Source organism: Erinaceus europaeus, chromosome 11 (genome assembly GCF_950295315.1).
Source record: "Erinaceus europaeus chromosome 11, mEriEur2.1, whole genome shotgun sequence".
NCBI lineage: Eukaryota > Metazoa > Chordata > Mammalia > Eulipotyphla > Erinaceidae > Erinaceus > Erinaceus europaeus.
This window is the reverse complement of record NC_080172.1, coordinates 47,866,754-47,889,736: the sequence shown is the minus strand read 5'-3', so window position 1 is coordinate 47,889,736 and position 22,983 is coordinate 47,866,754. Positions and strand designations below refer to the sequence as shown.

Genomic DNA, 22,983 nt, shown 5'->3' with positions numbered 1-22,983 from the left:
TACTCTTTCTTTTGGAAAACTATGAAAAGGTGGGGAGTAGATATGTAAAATATCAAGACAGTTGCACAGTAAAATCGTATGACATAGTGATTTGCCAAACCTCACCTTCCTATAACATTCCCAGCCTTCCATCCCCAGCTAAATTTAAACTTCAAGAAGCTAATAATTTGATAGCTACTGTATACACTTTTATTATTTAGCTCTGATCCTTTCATATTTCTCTCTTGTTACTTCCTTTTCTGTCTGGAGGCAGGCACCTACCTGGGTTTTGGAGTACACAGAACCCGAGATATCTGGCACGCCTGTGTTACTGGAGGTGACTGATACACCTGGGGGAGGAGGAAACAGACAGGATTAGCCCAGCTAGCTACCTGACCATAACCCCAGGAAGAGGTGACGTGTACAAGCCTTTCTAGCTCAAGTACTGCAATGGAATTTTGGTTTATTTTTCCAACTTCTACTGAGCCCTAATGGATAAACTTATCACACACAAGCTCCCTCCCTCCCTCAAGAGTTCTCGTGTCCTTTCCATGTGCACTGAGTGTATGTATGTGAGAGTCAAGTGTTTCTGGAGGAAAGGGTAAACTACTAAACCTCACTAGTAAACAATTTTCAAAATACTTCTGTGCCAAAGTTCAACAGAAACATTGTAAACTTTTTATGTCCATTTCAAATCAACCCACCCAAATTTCATTCAGTCTTGCTCAAGACAGGTAGTCTGTTTCTTTCTGTTCAGAAAGGGACCTTTGTGGACCTCAAAACCCAAACTCTCTTCAATCCCAAGAGAATTTTCCATTCTCAGAGCCTTAATTCATTTGGCCCCATTCTCCAGAATATTTGTTTGCTTGTTTCTCTAGAATCTTGAAGCTTCTCACCTGTATTTTTTTTTAAGTTGGTACTAAGTTGAATTTCCATTTATACAATTTTAACCTACATGTATGAAGGAAATGGGGTGAGGAAGATAGACAAGGGGTTGAGTGTATTTCCTATAGCCTAGGAAATTTTGGAACACAAAATCAAGTTCACAGTTCCGGGCTTCTGTCAGATAAAAGCTGTAATTCATATCCCAAGGAGTGTTTCTTGTTGGAAAATTCCCTATACTACCATCACAACTTCTAAGGAAACTAGAGTGGTGCAATCTCTCATTTTAAATTTGTACTTTTCAAACTGAAATACATATACTATATATACCTACTGAGGCATAAAGCAATAGGTCAAGGAGACAGGAAAATGTTATCATGTAAAATAACCCAGCACCTTACTACAGACATTTTATGTAGAGATTTAGGAGAAAGTAATTCAGATTTAACTAGAAATTTAAAGCATACTTTGCAATGATAGATTTCTTTACATTAAGTCAAATAAAATACAATTTCTGAAAAAACATTACACTTCAGTTCTGTCCTTGGATCCTTCTCTACTGTAGAACACTCTGATGGAAGTTTTGTTTTGTTTTTCTAATAGAAGCACTGTGCTAAAATGGCCAAATCACAAATGAGAAAACTTCTTCCATTCATCCACAGCAGTCCCCTTTCAAACTCCATTACCCAAACCCTCCCAAAGGCAGCCTTCAAAAGTTAAGCCCACCTTGGACAGCCAGCCACTTTAGAATCTTCCCAATAGAAGTGGCATCTTAACCTGGAAACCCCTCCCACATCACAAGTCCAGATAGTCCCAGGGAGGAGCCAACACCAACTAGGAGAAAGAACAGAACTACAGAAACCAAGCATGAGAAAAAATTTCCCCATCTCCAGAGTATCACTTCTCTACAGTCACTAAAGTAAAAGGGGGCATTACAGGAGTTAATAGGGATTCCCCAGCCCCTCCAACCCTTAGGTGTCTAACCGGTAAATCACTGGTAATAGACTTAACTTTTAAAATCAGTTTATTTATGGAGATCTAGTAAGGTTTGTGTGGAAAGACCAAGAGTAAGGTGGAATAGACAAGATATAAGGAGAACAGTTTTGAGGAAAACCAAGAGAAAATGATGGATTGACTGCAAAGGCTCAAACAGCTTGCTGACACCCTTCAGTCACCTCACACAGGATGGGAGAAATGGCTAACTGGATTCTCAGGCTGGGTGGCAGGGAGGAATTTAGTTCCAATATGCCCCTAGTTTCATTCTGTCTAGAGGCTCGACTACCTAAAAACTAGATTCCTAGTCCAGAGGTCTTATCTTGTATATTGGTAGAAAGAACTGAAAATAGAAGGAGAGGGAGGGCAGAGTTAACACTGGATATTAGTTATTAATAGCCCAAGTGTAAGTAAACATTAGCAATCCTAGAACATAATGGGTAATGGTCTCCCTCTATGCCCACCTGACACAATTACATCCTGTTAATGTACTACTGAATTCTCTTGTTTTCAGTAAGTCAACACTTCTATCTATGCCCTACTCTTAAGCAGTACAACATAGACATTAGAGAATAACAAGAATTACTCTCTCCTTGTATGACAGCCCCTGGGAAAGTTGGTCACACAAGACAAAATAATCTAAAGGCTATGAACAGAGACAAGTGGAATATCTAAGTTTCCAGTGGGGCATGGTTAGTTTTCTCACTGTGGAAGTTAACATTGTTAACAAAAACAAAGGGGTGACATTGTACTAGTTGGACTCAATGGGATAAGAACTCCTATAGTTATGTAGATATCTTACCAGGTCTCTCCTCACACATCCTTAGCTATACCTGTAAATCCACAACAACTTCTACTGCACAATCCCTGAGAAGCTATGGAGGAACTAAAGCAACATGCCAGAGCAGCACCATTTCCACAGCCAGTCATCAACTATCTGGACATTAAACACTTCATCTGATGTCAGGCCTGGGGAGCCAATGGAGGGATTAAGTCTTGGGGTGATAGGTGCCTAACAATAGCTCTGAACACCATCTCTTTTGCCTTTCACCATGACATGATATGAAACTCTAGACTTTTTGTTCTTTCTCCTCTATTTATTGGGGGGGGGGGGGGAGATCCAGTCAAAAGTGAAGGTGAAGTACTGTAATAAGCATGAGGAATAAAGTGATTTTCTACAGATAGCTCTTTACCAATCGATAAGCAGTCTGGAAACTGAAATGTTTCCCTCTCCCACCTTAGACTTTAGTAAGAACATCACACTGGAAACTTAACAGTGGCTCTATGCTGGAATATGACTAAAAAGGCCACCCTCCACCCTTTATCCATAGCACAAGATTGGCTCCTAGTATCCAGAAAGACATGCACGGAAAGAACGCCAGAGTTAGCTAAAGAAATACCACAGTTTATTGAAGACTACAAATATTTTTTGTTACAAGTTGAAACTACATGCCTTCCAGAAATCAAAAGCAACAGCAGGTGTGTGCATTGATGCTTCGGAGGTGCCGCACCGTTTGAACTTGAAATGGGTAAGTCAGGGTCAGACACATGGGGAAGAGGGAAATGGGGAAAGGGCAAGTTCAAAAGCCCAGAAGGTTTCCACCAACTCATTTCCCCAGGCCAGGCAGGGCATGGCCTCAGCTCAGCAGACTGTCCTCAGTGGTCTGGTTTCTGAAACAAGACTTCAGTGCAAATTTATACACACACACACAACACAGCCCCCAGCCTTGGGCCAAATTAGCTCTCTGCCGTCCAGAAATGCTTGTAAGGGGGTGGATATTTTCTTCCTAAAAGGAATCAAATACATAAAAATAAATGAATTTAGAGGTTGATGAGGAATAGGATGTCAAGAGTCCTTTGTGGGGTTGGGTACTGGGGATTCTCAAAGGGCTGTTACAGCAGGTTTCTGAAATCCTAAGGGAGGTAAGAAACTAGAATTTGCAGAATCAGGCATGGTATTCTCTTCTACTATCAATCACCTATCTTAAAATCCTCAAACCTGGAATTAAGCTATGAATTAAGGTTAATAGTCTCAAAATGTTGTCATTCCAAGTCAGAAAGCTCGAATAAGAGGGGGGTGGGTGGATCTTGCTCAGTTTGAGTGGTATTCACAGGAGTCTAGTCTAACTTTTCGTTTTGGTGCCAAGTATCTGACCCAGAGTCTCACACATGTGAGGGATGTGCTCTATCTACCACTGAGCTAGATACCAGCCCCTGGAGTCCATATATCAGTCTTAATGGGGCACCACAAGATTTCTTTAGTTTTTTAACTCAACCTACCCTAAGTCATACAACACAGTTCAAAGTTCGACTTGGCTGTTAAGTTCCCAGACCCATTGCCCTCTGTGCTAAACTCAATTTCCCAACTGTATGAAAACTTTGGGCAACTTACCCACCTGGAGCTTATACAAGGGAGATGAACACAGATGCAGTACACCCAAAATCACCGTGAAACCATCGCTGAGTTGAGAATTTTGGAGGACAACCCTCAACCCCCAGAAATTTCAACAACCCCCCCATACTTATCAATGAATCAAAAAAATAGATGGAATTATTCTATTCAAAGATTTCTTATTGCTCTTGTGTCTTCCAACAGTGGAGAGCAGAGCAGGTTTTGGGTATGGGAGCAGGAATGAAGTGATTTATTTTTAAAGAGGGTGGGGAGATAGCACAGTGGTTATGTAAAAGACTTTTATGCCAGGTTCAATTCCATCCTTCCCCCACAACCCAGTATCATGAAAGTGGTGGTGGTGGTGGGGAAGCACTAATAATAATTTATTCATTCATGTCAATACCTGTTTAGAGGATTCTTACATTTCCCTCTGTGCCACCAGATGGGCAAAAGGATGTAATAAACTACCAAAAATAAATAAATAAATAAATAAATAAATTCTCTCCCAACCCCCAATTCTCATTCTATTGAAGTCATGCCTACTACTAGAGAATAAAAAGGGATTACAAGAGAAAAATGTACCACAAAGAAATTTAAATCTAATTGTGATTACATACTATGAAACTACCCCTTCTCTATTCATTGAGTATATCCCTTTCTATACTATCAGCACTATATAAATTTGCTTTCACTGACATTTTAGAAATCTTCAGGCCCCTTATTCTGCCTCCTACTCCTAGTTTAGGTCAGCCAATATATTTACAGGGAACGTGTCCCTGGGCATGGAGTGTACACATGCACTAGCAATGAATGCTGCTAATCCTGGGAATGCTGCTCACACATAGAAACTCAAATGAGTCAAATATTAGTAATCATACAGAGAGCAGCAGCACACCCTCACCAACCCTATTTTCTTAAGCACCAAGCCTAGTTCCGTAAAATTCACTTGGTAATATCCCACTGAAACCAGGGTCAGAGTAAGCTTACCGGTGTTGTATCCATGAGATCCATATCCACTCGGCTGTTGGAAAGGAGTGGCCGATGCATTCACACTGACATTCACACCATGCTGCTTGGAAGAGGTAGGAGCCACCTGAAAAGCAAAATGTAAGAGCTGCAGTAAAAAGGGAGCAGAGTGCCATTCACTCTGCCCATCCTAGTCCTGAGACTGAGCATCCAGAGGCTACCCATTCCTGACCAAGTATGCTTAATGAAATGGGTTCCCACATACTTTTCTAAAACGTACCAGTGAAGACATGAGGGTTTTTGAGAAAGAGAAGAGGCAGCAGTAACAGGAAATGAATGACAGTGTGATAGAAGCACAAGTATACAGGGCATGACAAATCACTCACCTTAATTCTAATAACAGGTCATTTCTATCTAATACCAGCCACCATTCTAGCTCTACTCCCTCTCCCTTACCAAAGTCATAAAAGGCTTGACAGAAGCCAGGGTAGTGTCCAGGATCAGGATTCTCACAAGAGACTATGCCCAGGTACTCACAGGAAACACAGCAGGCCCATACTGGAAGGTGCTGGGGAGGCCCGGAACCCCTGTGTAGTATGGCAGGCTGGTATAACTGTAGCCAGGAGGCAGCGCCGGGTTTAGGAATGTCTGCTGCGTGGTGTGGTGAGTCTGCGTCTGGTTCTGCTGGGGTTGGGCCAAGGTCGTGGCTGGAGCTGGGGAGGAGGCATCCCCACGGCCAAACTTTGTGAGGTCACCTGTGACAGGAGAGGCTAAGTGTATCTATTTCTTTCACCTCTCCACACCAATGTAGAATGACTTTTTCTCATTTTGTAAAAGTTCAATTCTATAGTGCTTCATTTAGCATTGTTCAGCATACTCTTAGCATACTGCTAGTCAGACAAGTGTTGAAATGTACAAATACAGGGTCAAAGATTTCTATGCCCCTTTGTGTTCTTTCACACCCCTCCCCTTCCTGTCCCATTTCTCTTCTATGTTGAAACCTGGAAAAGTGACAGGTCAGGGGAAATGATAGATCAATGACAATAATAGATCAAGTAAAAAAAACATATGGCATACAAGGCAATGAAATTGCCACTTCCTGTGAGGTATGAAAGCAAAGTAGAGGAAACCAGTACTTTAGGGAGGGGGTGTTTGAGGAGCAGGAGAACTGAGAAAACCAAGTCAAGTGGCCAGGGAGATAGTTCTGCTGGTAGAATGTGGGACTCATTGAGAGGCTCCTGGTTCAAGCCCAGAGTCACGAGTCACAAGTGCAAGAAAGGTGCTCTGGTTTCTCTAGAAAATTCTAATGTGAAATACATTTTAAAAATAAATCATTTTTTTAAAAGCATCATTTAGAAGAAGTAAACAACAGAAAGTGGGATATGGATGAAAAGGCTGTCAAATGCCCATTTCAGCATGATTCACAATCTACCACCCCAAAACCATCACATCCACTCTGTAACGTGCTAAAGACCTTAATTAAGAACTGGGTCCCCGGCGTAAGGATCCTGGTTCAAGCCCCCAGCTCCCCACCTGCAGAGGAGTCGCTTTACAGGCAGTGAAGCAGGTTTGTAGGTGTCTTATCTTTCTCTTCCTCTCTCTGTCTCCCCTCCTCTCCTAATTTCTCTCTGTCCCGTCCAACGACAGCAACAATAACCATAACAATGATAAAACAAGGGCAACAAAAGGGGGAAAAAATGGTCTCCAGGAGTAGTGGATTCGTGGTGCAGGCATCAAGCCCCGGCAATAACCCTGGAGGCAATTAAAAAAAAAAAAGAACTAGGTCCCATCCTATAATAACCATGCTTCTACCACACAATTCCCACTTTGCTTAGCCCCACCCTCATCCTACCAGAGTAAGGGTTGCTGGCGAGGCTACCGTCCCTCCCAGTCAGCGGAGTGGTGGGTGTGGGAAACGGGATGCTGTAGTAATCCTAGAAGAAAGTAAAGAGACTTGATGCCACCCATTCTCCAGCATGAGTACCTTCCAAGGGTGAGAAGCAGTATAATGTTGGAGTACTGCAATTTATCCAGCTACAAAGTAAGCTGGCTAGCTGGCATAAACTCCAAAATGCTCTTGCATACGTCACCCCTTTCTGGCAATGAACAAAGCCACAGATATGCCACTTGCCACAGACCAGACCCATTAGGAAAAGTAGTAGTCCTAACAATAAGAAAACTGAACTTTTCTGTCCACCACCCCCCTTCAGAAAGTCAGTGTTTAAAACATATAGAAAACACACTGAGGGCTCTAGACCACTCTGAGCTATATATTTGTTTGAGCCAGAGCACCATATGAAACTGCCAAAGAGGCACCAGGATTAAGTTTCAGTGCTATAGTCACTCCCTCTCCCTGAATAAAAACATTAGCCTAGGAAATGTGAAAGAGTGAATGTGTAAGGCCCAGCTTCTCAAAAAAAAAATGTTTAGAGACAAGGAAATAGCTCACCCAGTAGAATGCATGCCTTATACTTGTAAGGCTCTTAATTCAAGCCTTGGCAACATAGATGCATCAGGGAGCTCCAGAGAAAGTAGAGAGGTACTTGAGTGATGTTACACTCCCTCCCTCCCTTCCATTTTTTAAAAAACTTTACTTATTTTTCCCTTTTGTTGCTCTTGTTGCTTTATTGTTGTAGTTATCATTGTTGTGTTATTGATATCACTATTGTTGGCTAGGACAGAGAGAAATAGAGAGAGGAGGGGAAGACAGAGAGGGGGAGAGAAAGATAGACACCTGCAGACCTGCTTCACCGTCTGTGAAGCGACTCCCCTGCAGGTGGGGAGCTGAGACTTGAACCAGGATCCTTACACCGGTCCTTGGGCTTTGTGCCACGTGCACTTAACCTGCTGCGCTACCCCTCCCCCTTCTTAATAACAAAAAGTTGGGCCAGGAAGGCCATTGTACACATGTGAGACCAGGGTTCATTCCCTCGTGGCCCATAAAAATAAATTAAGTAGAATAAAAATAAGGGTAAGAAGTGTAGGTAGATAAATAAATAAATGTAAGCATCATAGCTTACCTGGGAGCATACCTACTTTGTCATACACTGAATCTGGTCCCCATGGTACTGAGGGAAGCTTTGGAACTGTATTTTTTCTTCCTCACTTTCTTTTTTTTATTATTATTGTCATTGTTGGGTATTAGAGAGAGAAATGGACAGAGGAGGGGGAAGACAGAGGGAAAGAGAAAGACTTGTGAAGTCTTGTTAAGTGACTCCCCTGCAGGGGAGCCAGGGCTCGAACCAGGATCCTTACGCCCGTCCTTGCACTTTGCACCACCTGCGCTTAACCTGCTGCACTACAGCCCAACTCCCTCTGCCTTACTTTCTATCTGAAAAAAGCTAGCCCAGAGCAGTGAAGCCCCAGCAAAGGGAAAAGAAGAAAAAAGAAAGAGGTAAAAAAAAGAGAGTAAATAGAACACTGATCAGCTCTGGTTTCTGGTGGTGCTGGGGATTGAATCTGGAACATCAGAATCTCAGGCAAGAAAGTCTTACACATAACCACTATGCACTATCTCCCTGTCCCTCTGACTTAACTTGCTTTCTGCTAGAATTACTCTTCTAAGTCCCTGGTGCTTTTTTTTTCTTCTTCTCCTTTTTTGATTTTTTTTTTTTTTTTTGGATAGGACAGAAAGAAATTGAGAGGGGAAAGGAAGATAAAGAGGGGGAGAAAAAGACAGACAGCTGCAGATCTGCTTCACTGATTGTGAAGCAACCCCTGCAGGTGGGGAGCTGAGGGCTCGAATCGGGATCCTGTGCTTCATACTCTATGTGCTTAACCCTGTGGGTCACTGCCTATCCGCCTCCCTTTTTGTTAATCATGTCAAGCTGATGTTTTCAGTCAGAGGGAAAGACACCACAGCACTAAAGTTCCTTCAATGTGGTGGGGACTGGGCTTGAACCAGGATCATGTGCATCACAAAGCAAAAGTACTATCCAGGTGAGTGAACTATCCTGCAGCCTATATATATTGTTTTCCTTTATTAGGGGGGAATTAATGGTTAATAGTCTAATGTAAAATACAGTAGTTTGCACATGTGTAACATTTCTCAGTTTCCCACATACTAATCTAACCCTGCTACCCTAGGACCTTCTGGGCCATCATGCTCCAGGACCTGAACATCCCACCCCCACCCTAGAGTCTTTGGTGCAATACACCAACTCCAGTTGCTGCCTATATTTTAAGTCAAAGTGTATGTATGGAGGGGTAGGGTGGGAAAGAGTTAAGTCTATGACTTACGAACTGAATCCTCTCCCCACTTCCCCACTTTTCCCTTTCTTCTTCTTCTTCTTCTTTTTTTTTTTTTTGCCTCCAGGGTTATCACTGGGGCTTGGTGCCTGCAATACGAATCCACTGCTCCTGGTGGTCATTTTTCCCATTTTTGATGCCCTTGTGCTTTGCACCATGTGTGCTTAACCCACTGCGTTACCACCTAACCCCCCCTTTTAAAAATATTTATTACTGGATAGAGAATGAGAGAAATTGAGGGGGAAGCGGGGGGGGGGGGGGGAGGGAGAGAAAGACACCTGCAGCCCTGCTTCATCAATTGTGAAGCTTTCCCTTTGCAGGTGGGGACCAGGGGCTTGAACCTGGGTCCTTGTGCACTATAATGTGGGTGCTTAACCAAGTGCACCACTACCTGGGCCCCCCCCCCCTTTTTTTTAAGTCAAAGCATTGCTTGATTCTGCCTTATGCTGGTGCTGAGAGTTGAACCTGAGACCTCAGATGTACAGATATACAAGTCTTTTGGTGTAAACACTATACTATATCATCTTCCCAGCCCCAACTGAACTTTTCAGACACAGGGCAAACAGAGAGGAGAAACATTACTGCACCACTTGTGAAGTTTTTCCTTTGCATGGTGATCCCATGTGGTACATGGAGACTCAAACCCACTACTCATGCATGACAAAGTTTGTATTCTGCTCAATGGAACATTTCAAATAATGCCCCCAACACTTTTAAATTGTTTCCTTAAGCCAGGAGACGGATCACCTGGTAGAGAGAACCATGAGTGAGTACCAAGGTTAGTGTCTTACATGAGAGCACAAAGAGGAAGCCTCATGAGGAGTGGAGTAGTGCTATGATGACTCTCTTCCTGTCTCTCTCCTTATCTCTTGGGGAGGGGAAGACTTGCTTGAGTGGTGCAATAGTACAGCTACAAAGTGCCACAATGAATAAGGTGTTGGACGCTCAAGCATGAGACCCTGAGTACAACTGCGAGCAACACATGTGCCAGAACTACATTCTGATTATCTCTTATCTTTCTCTTTCACTTTAATGTTTCTTTGATCCTTGATACTACAGATGGTCTCTTCCATAAAATAAGCAATTTTTAAAAATTGCTTTCTTGGGGCCGGGTGGTGGTGTACCTGGTTGAGTGCATATGTTACAATGTGCAAGGACCTGGGTTTAAGCCCCTGGTCCCCACCTGCAGGGGGAAAGCTTTGCAAGTGGTAAAGCAGGGTTGCAGGTGTCTCTCTGTCTCTTTCCCTCTCTATCTCCCACTTCCTTCTTGATTTCTGGCTATCTATATCCAATAAACAGAGATAATAATAATAATAAAAACCTGCTTTCTTGTCCTAAGGTCTATACTGCATACTTACCAATGGAAATCTTGTCTGAAGCATCTGCAAATCATCATAACCATATACTTGTGGCTGAAAGGTAAAAGCACAACAACATCAATGGGGTCTGCTAATGGTAATAAAACAAAGGAAGAGAGGCAGGCGGTAGCGCAGTGGGTTAAGTGCACATGGCAGAAAGTGCACGGACATGCATTAGGATCCCAGTTCGAGCCCCCGGCTCCCCACCTGCAGGGGAGTCACTTCACAGGTGGCGAAGCAGGTCTGCAGGTGTCTATCTTTCTCTCCCCCCGTCTTCCCCATCTATCTTCATTTCTCTCTGTCCTATCCAATAACAACAATAACAATGATGATAAACAAGGACAACAAAAGGGAAAAAATGAGTAAAGTTTATTCACTAAAAAAAAAAAAAAAAAAACAGACAAAGCAATAGAATAACCTCATCCTCAGGCCAGGTGGTGATGTACCCGGTAGAACATACACGTTTATCATGTTCAAGGAACTGGACTCCCACCTGCCAAGAGGAAAGCTTCCTGTGCAGTGCTGTGGGTGTCATTTTTTCTTTTTCCCTATCTTCCCCCTTCCTCTAAAAGTTTATCTCTATTCAATTAAAAATAAAATTAAAGTTTGTTTTAAAAAATAACAGGGGGGAGTCGGGCTGTAGTGCAGCGGGTTAAGCGCAGGTGGCTCAAAGCACAAGGACCGGCATAAGGATCCCGGTTCGAACCCTGGCTCCCCACCTGCAGGGGAGTCGCTTCACAGGTGGTGAAGCAGGTCTGCAGGTGTCTATCTTTCTCTCCTCCTCTCTGTCTTCCCCTCCTCTCTCCATTTCTCTCTGTCCTATCCAACAATGACAACAATAATAACTACAACAATAAAACAACAAAGGCAACAAAAAGGGAATAAATAAAATAAAATAAATATAAAAAAATTAAAAAATAATAATAAAAAAAAATAAATAACAGAGGGGCCATGCAGCGGTGCACCTGATTAAGCACACATGCTACAATGCTCAAGGACCCAGGACCCCTGGTCCCCCCCTGCAGGCGGGAAGCTTCACAAGTGGTGAAGCAAATCTGCAGGTGTCTTTCTCCCTTTCAGTTTTTCTGTCTCTATCCAATATTAAATACATAAAATACAATAAAAAGAATTCAGAAAAAGTCAACCTGGAGTGAAGTTCCAGTGAGAAAAAAAAAAAAAATTCTAAAAAAAAAATACTAACAGTGCTTGAGCTACATAGAACTACTTTTAATGTGTTGGCCTCGGGTAGCAAAATCATACAAGAATAGTCTGCTTTATTCTCTATCAGTCTGTCTTTTAGGAGTTTTCAAAATGTAGCTTAAATCATATCTCCTACAGAGAAAAGTTACATTTTGCTCTTATTTTCTAATTGGAAAGCATTAAAATGATTTTGTTTAAAACATATTAACAATAACAATAATAATAATAACAACATGGTGCTAGAGAATGAAGCCAGAGGGACTGGGTAGGGGCATACCTGCTTGAATACAAATGTTACAGTGCACAAGGACCCAGGTTCAAACCACCAGTCCCCAACTGGAGGCGGGAAAACACCAAAAGTTGTGAAGCAGTGCTACAGGTGTCTTTCTTCCTATCTACCCCTTCCCTCTCAATTTCTGCTTTTCTCTATCAAGTAAATAAGTAAAAAGACAGAGAATGAAACCCCTGGGCCCCACCTGCAGGGGGAAAGCTTCATGAGTGGATAATTAAAAAAAAAAAAAAAAAAGAAAAAGAAAAGAAAGAAACTGAAAGGGGGGAAAGCGTGAGAGATGGTATAGTGGAGGAAGTGCTGAACCCTCAAGCACAAGGTACTGAGTTTGATCTTTGACACTGTATGTGCCAGACTGATACTCTGGTTCTTCCTACATCCCTATCATTAAAATAATAATAACATCAACAACAACAAAGTAAGTAAATATATATTACTGTATTTTTTATTAATAGAACTAAAAGGAGGTCTACAAGAGAGCTAGGTTCAAGTCCTAGTCCACAATGGCACTGGGGGGATTTTAGTGCTGTAGTGTCTCTGTTTTTTTTTTTTTTAATATTTATTTCTCTTTGGTTGCCCTTTTTTTCTTATTGTTGTAATTACTGTTGTCATTACTGATGTCATCGTTGTTGGATAGGACAGAAAGAAACAGAGAGAAGAGGGGAAGACAGAGAGGGGGAGAGAAAGACAGATACCTGCTTCACCACTGTGAAGCAACTCCCCTGCAGATGGGGAGCTGGGGGCTCGAACTGGGATCCTTACACTGGTCCTTGTGCTTCGAGCCACGTGTGCGCTTTTAACCCGCTGTGCTGTCCAACTCCTCCCCCCCCTTTTAGGATGGGGCAATGACTGCTTTGAAGACAAGTGTCATGCTTAAGCTGCAACCCAAAGATCTCTCTGATGAATAATAGATCAACGGCTGTAGTGTCTTTGTATCTAAAAAAGTTGACCTAGAGCAGCTAAACCCTGGTGATGATTAAACACAAACAAACAAAAAACTCTGAACACTCTGTTCAAAACATTCTGCCTTCAGAGGATTAAAATTTGTGTTTCCCAGAGAGAACACACAACTAAAGAACTAGTCTTCAGTTTAATTCTCTCTTTAAGAACCCATTCATTTACACTTACAACCACTCATTCAGTGTTTTAATTTCCAGCCATACACCTGAGGCCAGAGCTGTAAGAACCACCATACTATTTTCATCTTATGGAGAGACTCTTAATGAAGAAATCCTGAAGACAGTTCTGCTTACCGGGTAGGCATGTAACAGCCCTGGAGCCATAATATACGGATTAGGCAACAATGGCGGGACTCCTGGAGGGAGGTTGGGAGGAGCTTTTCCTAAAAGGGAAATTACATTTGTCTCCTGTTACACAATCACTTGTTTCCTCCACCCCAAAGGAATGCCAATCACTTTCTATAATATCAAGGCTACCTGAAGTCGTAGCAACTGAGCTTCGAGTCGAGGCTGTGACAGTAGAGTTGCTGCCTAGGCTGAGGCCAAGGCTACTGCCACTATTCAGACTAGAGGAGACACTGACCACTGGGGGAGGTGCAGAGACGGTATTGGATGTAGTGGAGTAAGTGCTGGAGGAAGAATGGAGATTCGCCTCACTCTCCACGCTTGTGTGCTTCAAAAAGGGAGCAACAGTGTAAAAGAAAAGGAAGTAACAGTCATTGGCATAATAGGTCAGGAAAGATAATCAATTCTGCAGATTCTACCAACAGCCAACTTCCCAAATAAAAAAGTCAAGTCAGGGTACTAGGGTTCCCTAGTTGAAAGTGAGTACTCTACAACAATACTTTTCCCAAGACACACCTAAAAAACACAGTAACAACAGACCTATTGCATATCATCACACTGTTTCAGAGAACAACAGAGCACATATTAGGACAACCTGTCCCCCCAAAACAAATGAAAGTAATACCCACAATGCCAGTTAGCTACTGATAAATAGTAAGGACAAACATGTAGCTTAGATCTTCTTTCCCACATTGCTCTTCCCCAGTTCAGACAAGAAAACAGTTCATGGAGAGGGAAAAAAAAAAAAAAAAAAAAAAACCAAACTCTTTCACTTATTTTCTGCCTATCTTAAAACCATGAATAGTTTCAGCAGTATAATTAATTGATGAAAAGTTCTCATCTATCCCCAACTTTTAGGATACTCACATTATTTTTCTAAACTTATTATATTTAACAGACCCCAGAGTGAAGGGTAAGAATGGGTATTAACAGGTTATTTTCTTCATAATGTACCATAGATGTAAATCTCACCAATTTTCAGTGAGAGGGGAGTCATATAAAGACTCGGAAAAGTCACTTCTAGAGCTTTAAAAACTGGTTCACAGTTTTGAAATACTTGAATCTCTTGCCTCCTTTCCTGCAATCTCAGACTAATTGTCATATTGCCACCTCATGGAGTAATTTTTAAGAATCTCCCTTGGCAAAAGTTTAATGTTAGAGAGTTATAAGCATTAAGTAAACCATACTTTCTCCTTTACAACAGCATCATACTTACCAAAAGAGTAGATGTCGTAGTGCGACCAGAAGATGTTGATGATGAAAGGGTATTTGGCTGAGTAGATAATGTGCTGTAGGGGAAAAGAATTTGCTATCAATGAGAGGGCTATGGATCACCTACTTGGAGCTTCAGTCAAAAAACAATGGCATGGGGGGCAGGTGGTTATACACCAGGCTAAGTGCATGTGTTACAAAGCGCAATGACCCGGGTTCAAGCTCCCGGCCCCCAGCTGCAGGGGGAAAACTTCACAAGTGGTGAAACAGTGCTGCAGGTGTCTCTATCTCCCCCGTCTCAATTTCTAGCTATCTATCCAATAAACAAGATAATTAAAAAAAAAAAGTCAAGAAAATTAGGCAGAATATGAATCAAAGAGGTCTAAGGCCATCTATTAAGTACAATAGACAGTCAAGGGTTGGGAACAGTTAAAGAAAAAGCAGATATTGGAAAGGGCAAAAATTTATTAAATTTATTTATTAAATTTATTGTCTATATTTGTCATAAATTTTGGGTTATCCCCATAGCTTATGGTCTCTCCAGTTGAGTAAGAGGACCAGAGGGCTTTGTTATTGCTACTCAAAACCCCCAAACTCACACCTAATCACCTGTTGTGTTGTGTGGTGGTGGTATTTGGAATCTCCTCATTGTGGCTCAAGCCACCTAAGGAAGATGAGTGCTGATTGGTTGTTGTCAGCAAGGAAGTTGCAGATACCGGTTCACTGAGGGGAGGGATACTAGAAGTGGAAGGTGAGTCAGATTTCACTGCAGAGCCAGTAGCACCTAAAAATAAATAAAAGAATTCACCTCATCAGAGGAAAGGGGGTGTTTATAAGAAGTGGTCTGAGGGCTGCCCTAAAGAAAAGGATCTGGGTTAATAATGTATAATTTTTGTTTAAGTAAAATGTTTCTTAAGCAAGCATTTCACAACATTGATCCAATGAAGTGAATTAACAGTCAATTAAAATGTATTTATTAATGAGAAGACATGACATGACACCACACACCACACCAAAGCAACACTTTAGCACATCAATGCCAAAAGTTGAACTCAGGATGTTGTGCTTGAGGGTCCAACACACTAGTGTGTCACTTCCAAGATCAGCAAGATAAAGAAACCTTGGGCTGGGGCCTGGTGGTGGCACACCTGGTAAGAGTACATGGTACAATGTGCAAGAACCTAGGTTCAAGCACTCAAGTCACCACCTGCAGGGGGAAAGCTTCACAAATGAAGCAGTGCTGTAGGTGTCTTTTTTTTTTCTCCCCCTATTGGCTAGACATCCAGAGGTGGGGCTACAGAGTAACAGTAGCTGTGTTCCTCTCCTCTCCCATCCTCTCTCCTCTTTTTGCTAACTAGCAACATCAAAGGAGATCACCTGGGACCGCAACAAGACAAGACTAGAACTATTAGCAACCCACCAAATCACCAGTGAGTGCAAACACGTTTGGCTTGTGGCCTGAGAGGAGCCCTAAGAAGAGATTCCTGGGGCTAAAGACCAATCTATTCCCCAGTGGCTGCTAACAGTCCAGTCCAGCAGTTTGCTGGTTATGACACCACCTCCAGTCTGTTTTACCCAAAAAAAAAAAAAAAAAAACACAACTGCTAAGGGGAGGAGAGGACTCCCCTGAGGCTCACCAAATGCAACTGTGAGTGTCCATTGCTACTGCCCCTGGGGGGCAGATAACTGGATGGGAAACTTAGAAGATCTACATCTTGGTGGACTAGAGGTGGGGATATATAGTGGGAGCCTTTCCACATTGCTCTCCTGATGAATTGGGAGACATAGTTAATAATTGCCGCAGAACCCACAGAGTATAAATGGGATTTGTTTGGAAACTCATAGGGCCAAGTAGTGTTGCCAGCTTAGTTCTGGCTGCTGGCAGAGAAGCTGAATTGAGCCCGAGGCTTTGGATCTTCAGGGTGTGGGAGTCTCTGTGCATAACCACTGTGCTATCTCTCCCCCACCCTGATTTATCTCTTGGTCAGGAGTGAGTGATTAAGCTAAAGAGCCCACTTATAGGTAGACAGCCCTCAAGCTTCCATAGCCTACAGGGAAGAAAAAAGAATAAAAGAGGCTTTCACAGCTAGTGTGCTTCAACTCAGGGATTGAGATAACAATGAAACAACTGTTAATTTCCATAATTGTGAACTCTTTAAGTACCTTACTTAGACACAAGTCAATCCAGGCAAGAGTGCACTATTACTTTAGGTCAGTAGATTGAAAAATACTGAAAGAAGGACCTCATAACACACTATATACAATGGTTAAACCAAGAAGATACATTGGAGAAATGAACTAGGACAAAAGCCCAGCTAAAAGCCCCCCAAAGGCAGAAGCACATAAGAATGAGGTCAACATTGAAATGCTAATTGAGGAATTAGAGGAGTGAGGAAAAAGTTTGAAAGTCAGAAATCAGAAATGGGGAAACAGCAAATGAGACTTTGAAAGAAAAAACTATCCTGAGGTAATCAGAGAGTTGAAATAGCTGAACTAAGAGCACAATTAGATGAACAAGCTAATACAGTATCAGAACAGGGTAACAAAATAGCTGAGCTACAGATAACAGAGAGGAGAGAGGATAGAATAAGTGAGACAGGAAACAGAATTAGCAAGATTGAGGATGAATTAGAGAAAACTAAGACAGTAGTAAAGAGTTCTCAAAGAGATTAAGAGATTCTGAAAACAATAATAGAGACATGTGGGATGACTTCAAAAGAAGCAATATACGTATTATTGGCTTGCCAGAGGAAGAGAGAGGGAGGGGAAGAAAGCATTCTACAGAACATAATAGCTGAGAACTTCTCTAGTACAGACAACATAAAAGACATAAAGATTCAAGAAGCCCAGAGGGTCTCAAACAGAATTAACCTAAACTTAAAGACACCAAGACACATCATATTTAGAATGAAAAGGGATAAGGAAAAATAAAGAGCCCTGACAGTTGCAAGAGAAAAACAAAGACTCACCTAGAAAAGAAAACCTATAAGATTAGCAGCAGATGTCTCTCTCCCTATCTCTCCCTGATTTATGGCTGTCTCTATCCAATAAAGATAGAAAGAGAGAGAGAGAAGGAAAAAAGGAAGGAAAGGAAGGAAGAAAGCCTTGGGCTGGAGAGATAGCATAAGCTATGCAAAAAAGACTTCCACGCCTAAGGTACCAAAGGTCTAAGGTTCAATCCCTTGCACCATCATAAGCAGGAGAGCTCCACTGTATTCTGCTTAAAAAAAAAAAAAGTGTGTGTGTTGGGGTAGACTGAAATAGGCTGTAGGTATGGACTGATCTGCCAATGCCCATGTCTAATAAAGAAGCAATTGTACTGAAGCCAGACCTTCCACCTTCTGTATCCCAGGAAGAATTTTAATTTATACTCCCAAAGGTGTAAATATGAGGGGAAGATGACCCTGAAGATGGATCTGAAACCCAATTCTATCAGTGTCCAGACAGAGAGGGGAAAACAAAAGACACTCAGAAGTAGTTGGTGTGACTTAGAGAAAACAAGGATCATAGAAAAAAGGGCTAATATATAAATATAGTTATAGTTATAGGAATAATAGTCAACCCATGACTGTTGTCTTGGGAAAACTAATACAATTTCCAATGGAGAGAATGGGAACACAGAACTCCAGTGGTGGAAAAGGTGTGGAATATACGTTATAATTTTATAAATCATTAGTAAAAAATTTTAAAAAGGGGGGATGGTGGCACACCTGGTTGAACGCACATGTTCAAGGACCTAGATGCAAGCCCCCAGTCCCCAGCTGCAGAGGCGAAAGCTTTGCGAGTGGTGCAATAGGATAGCAGGTGTCTCTATCTCTTCCTACCCTCTCAATTTCTGGCTGTCTCTATCCAATAAATAAATATAATTAAATAATAAAGTCCCAGGCTCAACACCCCACACTAACATAAGCCAGATTTGAGCAGTGCTCTGATAAAAAAAAGAAAAAAGGGAGTCGGGCGGTAGCGCAGCAGGTTAAGCGCATGTGGCACAAAGCACAAGGACTGGCCTAAGGATCCCGGTTTGAGGCACCGGCTCCCCGCCTGCAGGGGAGTCACTGTGGTGAAGCAGGTCTGCAGGTGTCTTTCTTTGCCCCTCTCTCCATTTCTCTCTGTCCTATCCAACAATGACAACATTAAGAACAACAGTAATAACTACAACAATAAAAACAAGGGCAACAAAAAGGAAATATTTTTTTATAAAAGGAAAAAAAGGTGGGGGAAATACCTAAAATATATATATCACTCCAACATAATAATATTACAGCATAAGGGACATATTAAAATATATAAAGCCAGTTTCTCTTTGATCTCCATAGCAGGGAAGAACTATATGAAAAAAGCAAACTATAAGCATTTTTTCTTATGTACCAGATTTGTTTGTTATCTTATTCCTATGTGATGAAAATGTTTAGCTATTACTTAAGGAGAGCTTTATTAATTAGTTTTTAAATTGGTTTTCTTTCATGTTAGTACATTTTGATTTCCCCTTCATCCCTAAATAATTCCAGGTTCACAGTTATTTTCTTTCACCACTTTAGCAATGAAAAAATGATATTGTATTGTATTACCTTAATGTAACAATTCTCTCTAGTTGCTTTAAGTTTTAATCTTCAGAGGTTTAACTGAGAGTTGGTGTAATTTTTTTTTTTAATTTCTTTATTGGGGGATTAAGGTAAAGGCTTTTTGTATTACAATCTAAAAATTGGAAAAACACTGAAAGGATTTAAAAACAGACACAAGAAGAAAAAGCCTGGATCCAGAGGATTCACTCACCTTCAACAGATTGTGTGGTCTGTAACTGCGTGGCCTGCACAGAACTGAAGCCATTCTGCTTTAAAATAGGAAAAAGAAAAAAAGAGGAAGAGGAGGAAGAAGACAAAAAACAAAAAAACAAATGAGTAGGTCAAATTAGCATTTATTTAAATTTCAGTAATTATTTTCCCCCTACAAAACCTATCATGAGGGCCAGATGGTGGTGCACTCAGTTAATCACATACAGTAAGAAATGCAGGGACCCACGCAAGGATCTGGGTTCAAGCTTCTGGCTCCTCACCTGTGCATGGGGGTGAGGGGGGCTGCTTCACAAGTGATGAAGCAAGTCTGCAGGTGTCTATCTTTCTCCCTCTCTCTCAATTTCTCTATGTCCTATCAAATAAAATGGAAAAAGTGGCAGCAAGAGTGGTGGATTCATAGTGTAAGTACCAAGCCCTAGCAATAACCCTAGAGGCAAAAAACCAAAACCACATCATTACAGAATGCAACCCCCAAACTATTGAAGAGATTGCAAACCCAAAATACAGACAGGCCCAAATCTTGAGATCTTTGCAGACTATGTAGGAGTAAGGCAGTATAGCCAAACTACCTATTCTGTTGGCTGTTATCTAGCAGCACTCCACATCACCTGTAGCATATGCTGTCCCCCTCACCAAGCCAAGAAATAGCAAGGTGAGGTCTACTGATATGCACTCAAAAGTCTAGCAATCAGATTTTCCAAAAAAAAGAAAACACTTGAAAATTATTCTACTATATAGAGTATACAAAGAGAATTGTTTCTGGTTTGGTTTCTCTAAGTATGCTGAAAATAATTTTTTCATTTCATCAGCCAGATAAATGCATTTTTCAGTATGGACAAGGTTTCTTAACACTATTTGTCAACATATAAAAATGCTAGTATTATATTAATGAATACCCAACAAGCTCAATGAAGTCAATACCTTTGCCTGAGTCAGGTCCTTTTGGGGTGATGAAGAGATGGAGTTGGGGTATCGCCGTGTCTGTGTAGATCTCTGCTCATATAGAGGGCCCTGAGCATTATTTTGGGAGGTATAGGTTGTTGACTGAATTGGGCCACTCTGGTAACCAGACTCCTGACTCTGATTAGACGAAATTGTGGATGAAGATTCACTGTGTTGAATGGAAAAAGATAATTTTCAGAGAAACAAAATACAGGATCCAGGTGGTGGCACACCTGGTTGAGCGCACATGTTACAATATGCAGATGTGGGTTCAAGTTCCTGGTCTCCACCTACAGAGGGAAAGCTTCACAAGCAGTAAAACAGTGCTGCAGGTATCTTTGTCTCTCTTCTTCTCTATCTACCCCTTCCTTCTCATTTTTTTTTAATTTTTAAATTATTTTTTTAATTTTTAAATTATTTTTAATATTTATTTATTTTCCCTTTTGTTGCCCTTGTTTTTCATTGTTGTTGTAGTTATTATTGTTGTTACTGATGTCATTGTTGTTAAGATAGGACAGAGAGAAATGGAGAGGAGGGGAAGACAGAGGGGGAGAGAGATACACACCTACAGACCTGCTTCACTATCTGTGAAGCGACTCCCCTGCAGGTGGGGAACCGGGGGCTCGGACCCGGGTCCTTATGCCGGTGCTTGTTCTTCATGCCACATGCGCTTAACCCGCTGGGCTACCACCCGACTCCCTCCTCCTCATTTTCTGACTGCCTTGATTCAATAAATAAAGGTAACTAAAAAATGTTTTAAAAAAGGGGGAGTTGGGTGGTAGCACAGCGGGTTAAGCACACATAGTGCAAAGTGCAAGGACCGGTTAGGATCCTGGTTCAAGCCCCCATCTCCCCACCTGCTGGGGAGTCACTTCACAGGTAGTGAAACAGGTCTGCAGGCATCTCTGTCTCTCTTCCTGTCTATTTTACCCTTCTCTCAATTTCTCTCAGTCTCTATCTAATAACAAATAAATAAAAATAAAAATAAAGAAACAAAATATAGTTTGTTTTTGTTATAAATCCACTGATACCAAGAAGGTGGTAGGCATGTACTAGAGCATGCAGTTTATAGTCAAAGGCTATTTTCCAGAAATAAGTAAAAGAAACTGCCAATTTCTCTAGATTACAAAGCAACTTCTGCATATTATTCCAGGGTTCTAAATTTAGATAGAAATTAAAAATAGCTTTTAAAAAAAAGGTTGGGGTTAATAGGAGACTCTCATGCCTGAAACCCAAAGTCTCTGGTTCAATCCCCCACCACATAAACCAGAGCTGAGCAGCGCAATGGTAAAACACAGCAAGGTGGTGGCACAACTGGTTAAGTGCAAACATTACTATGCACAAGGACCCAGGGTTCAAGCTCCAGTCCCCACCTACAGGCGGAAACTTCTTGAGTGGTGAAGTGGTGCTGCAAGTGTCTCTGTCTCTTTCCCTCTCTATTTCTCTCTGTCTCTATCCAATAGTAAATAGATAAATAAATAAGGATTTTTGGGGCCCAACAGTGGCACCCTGAATTAAGTGCACACAGTACAAAGTGCAAAGATCCCAGTTCAAGCTCCTGGCTCCCCACTGTGGGGGAAGCTGTACAAGTGGTGAAGCAGATCTGCAGGTGTATCTCTCCTTCTCTATATTCCCCTCTTCTTAATTTCTCTCTGTCCTATCCAAAAAAAATGGAAACAATGGCGACTAGGAGTAGTGGATTTGTAGTGTAGGCACCAAGCCCCAGCAATAACCCTGGAGGCAAAAAAAAAAAAGTGTACACACACACACACACACACACACACACACACACACACACACACACACACACACACACACATATACACATTCAACTCTGGAGCCAAAGAGTGGTGCACCTGGCTAAGCAGACATAGCACAGTGCACAAGGACTCTAGTTCAAGTCTCCGGTTTCCAACTGCAGCAAGTACTGGTGACACAGTACTGCAAGTTATCTCTCCTTTTTTAATTTACTTTTTATTTTTATATTTGTTTATTCCCTTTTGTTGCCCTTGTTTTATTGTTGTAGTTATTGATGTCATTGTTGTTGGATAAGACAGAGAGAAATGGGGGGGGGAGACAGAGAGGGGAAGAGAAAGACACCTGTAGACCTGCTTCACCACCTGTGAAGCGACTCCCCTGGGGACTCGAACCAGGATCCTTATGCCGGTCCTTGCGCTTCACACCACGTGTGATTAACCCACTGTGCTACTGCCAGACTCCCACTGCAGGTATCTCTATCTCCCCCTCCCTTCTCAATTCCTGTCTCTATTGGATAAAAAAAAGAAAAAGAAAAACAAAAAACTTCAATTCTCCCCTTCTGTTTATCCCTCTGTAGTTAAAAAATAAAAAGGGGGAGTCAGGCGGTGGCGCAACGGGTTAAGTGCACATGGTGCAAAGCCCAAGGACAGGAGAAAGGACCCGGGTT

At 41.8% G+C, this 22,983-nt stretch overlaps 1 protein-coding gene and 1 non-coding gene across 30 annotated transcripts in view; both read right to left on the bottom strand.

Annotated features, from left to right (window-relative positions):
* Positions 1-22,983, bottom strand: part of UBAP2L (ubiquitin associated protein 2 like) — a 69,320-nt gene that overhangs the window by 4,408 nt on the left and 41,929 nt on the right. For 18 of the 29 annotated variants that reach the window (XM_060201501.1, XM_007525352.2, XM_060201500.1 and 15 more), the window contains 11 exons: positions 20,538-20,727; positions 19,597-19,651; positions 15,433-15,607; positions 14,828-14,900; positions 13,744-13,939; positions 13,561-13,649; positions 10,819-10,872; positions 7,065-7,146; positions 5,750-5,967; positions 5,234-5,339; positions 262-329 (listed from right to left, as the gene is read on the bottom strand). In XM_060201501.1, coding sequence (XP_060057484.1) covers positions 262-329; positions 5,234-5,339; positions 5,750-5,967; positions 7,065-7,146; positions 10,819-10,872; positions 13,561-13,649; positions 13,744-13,939; positions 14,828-14,900; positions 15,433-15,607; positions 19,597-19,651; positions 20,538-20,727 — 1,306 coding nt within the window. Of the gene's footprint in view, positions 1-261; positions 330-3,238; positions 3,642-5,233; positions 5,340-5,749; positions 5,968-7,064; positions 7,147-10,818; positions 10,873-13,560; positions 13,650-13,743; positions 13,940-14,827; positions 14,901-15,432; positions 15,608-19,596; positions 19,655-20,537; positions 20,728-22,983 lie in introns of those variants that run through there. The other 11 variants (XM_060201487.1, XM_060201493.1, XM_060201482.1 and 8 more) reach the window with 3 other exon arrangements.
* Positions 7,219-7,338, bottom strand: LOC132541634 (small nucleolar RNA SNORA58). Its single transcript, XR_009552764.1, has one exon. It is a non-coding gene; the product is annotated as a small nucleolar RNA SNORA58 (small nucleolar RNA).